Source organism: Chlorella variabilis, assembly GCF_000147415.1.
Source record: "Chlorella variabilis unplaced genomic scaffold CHLNCscaffold_4, whole genome shotgun sequence".
NCBI classification, from domain to species: Eukaryota; Viridiplantae; Chlorophyta; class Trebouxiophyceae; order Chlorellales; family Chlorellaceae; genus Chlorella; species Chlorella variabilis.
The window spans coordinates 163,895-164,708 of record NW_005435084.1 but is presented as its reverse complement, the minus strand read 5'-3'; the positions used below and the strand labels follow the sequence as shown (position 1 = coordinate 164,708).

General features: G+C 63.4%; 1 protein-coding gene across 1 annotated transcript in view; it reads right to left on the bottom strand.

Annotated features, from left to right (window-relative positions):
* Window positions 1-409: 409 nt before the first annotated feature.
* The window catches only part of CHLNCDRAFT_141895 (hypothetical protein), a gene marked incomplete at both ends in the record, with an annotated part of 2,829 nt that continues 2,424 nt past the window's right edge, over window positions 410-814 (bottom strand). The window contains one exon of the mRNA XM_005849923.1: window positions 410-555. Within this exon, the coding sequence (XP_005849985.1) occupies window positions 410-555 (146 nt within the window). The remainder of the gene's footprint in view (window positions 556-814) is intronic.

Here is an 814-nt window from a genome sequence, read left to right as displayed (position 1 = left end):
AGAGGGGGGTGGGGGGCTGGGAGGTGGTGGCGAGGCAGGGGCGGGGCTTGGCGGTGGCTTAGGCGGCGGGAAAGGGGGGGCGTTGGCGGGTGATGGAGGGGAGTAGTAAGCCCTGCATGGAAGGTGCGGTGTTGTGCCACCATCGGCGTAAGCGAGGAGGAGGAGGGAAAAGAGCCCCGCACCAAGCGCAGCGCACAGGCGACCAGCCCAGCACCGCGCAGCCCTCGCCGGCGGCGCCCGATCAGCGCTGCAGCTGCCAGCTGCTGGCTTCCATGCACAGCAAGCAAGCAAGCACGAAAGCAAGTGCAAACAAAGGCAAGGAAGGCAAAGCAAGGCAGGGGGGAGGCAGCGCCAGCAAGCAAGGCAGCAGCGGCGGAGGTAGAGCAGGGGCACAGCCTGCTGCCGCGCCTCACATGCAGGATTCGCCCGCACAGTAGTACAGGTTGCGCCTCAAGTCGCCAGCGATGCCCAGGGTGGTGGTACCGGTATCCCGCATGGCAACTGCCGAGAAGCTCTCTCCGCTGGCATTGTACGGGCTGGAGATCACCCAGGGCCCTGCGGGGCCGGCCTGGGTGAAAAAGGTAAAGGTAAAGGTGGGGAAGAGCCTCCACAGGCTTAACTTCCCGGTTTTAACGTCTAGCTTTAGACCATTATTTGATCTGCCCGACGCGCCAAGTGCAGTACCCCCCACTAGTAGTGAATGGGTCCCGGGGAGGCCTGTGCCGAAGCCTTGGCGATTCTAATAGGCGTTCCCGAAGGAATTGGCTTGGATTGGCGCTGAGCCGGTCAGCTATGCCGCGTTTGTCCTCACAAA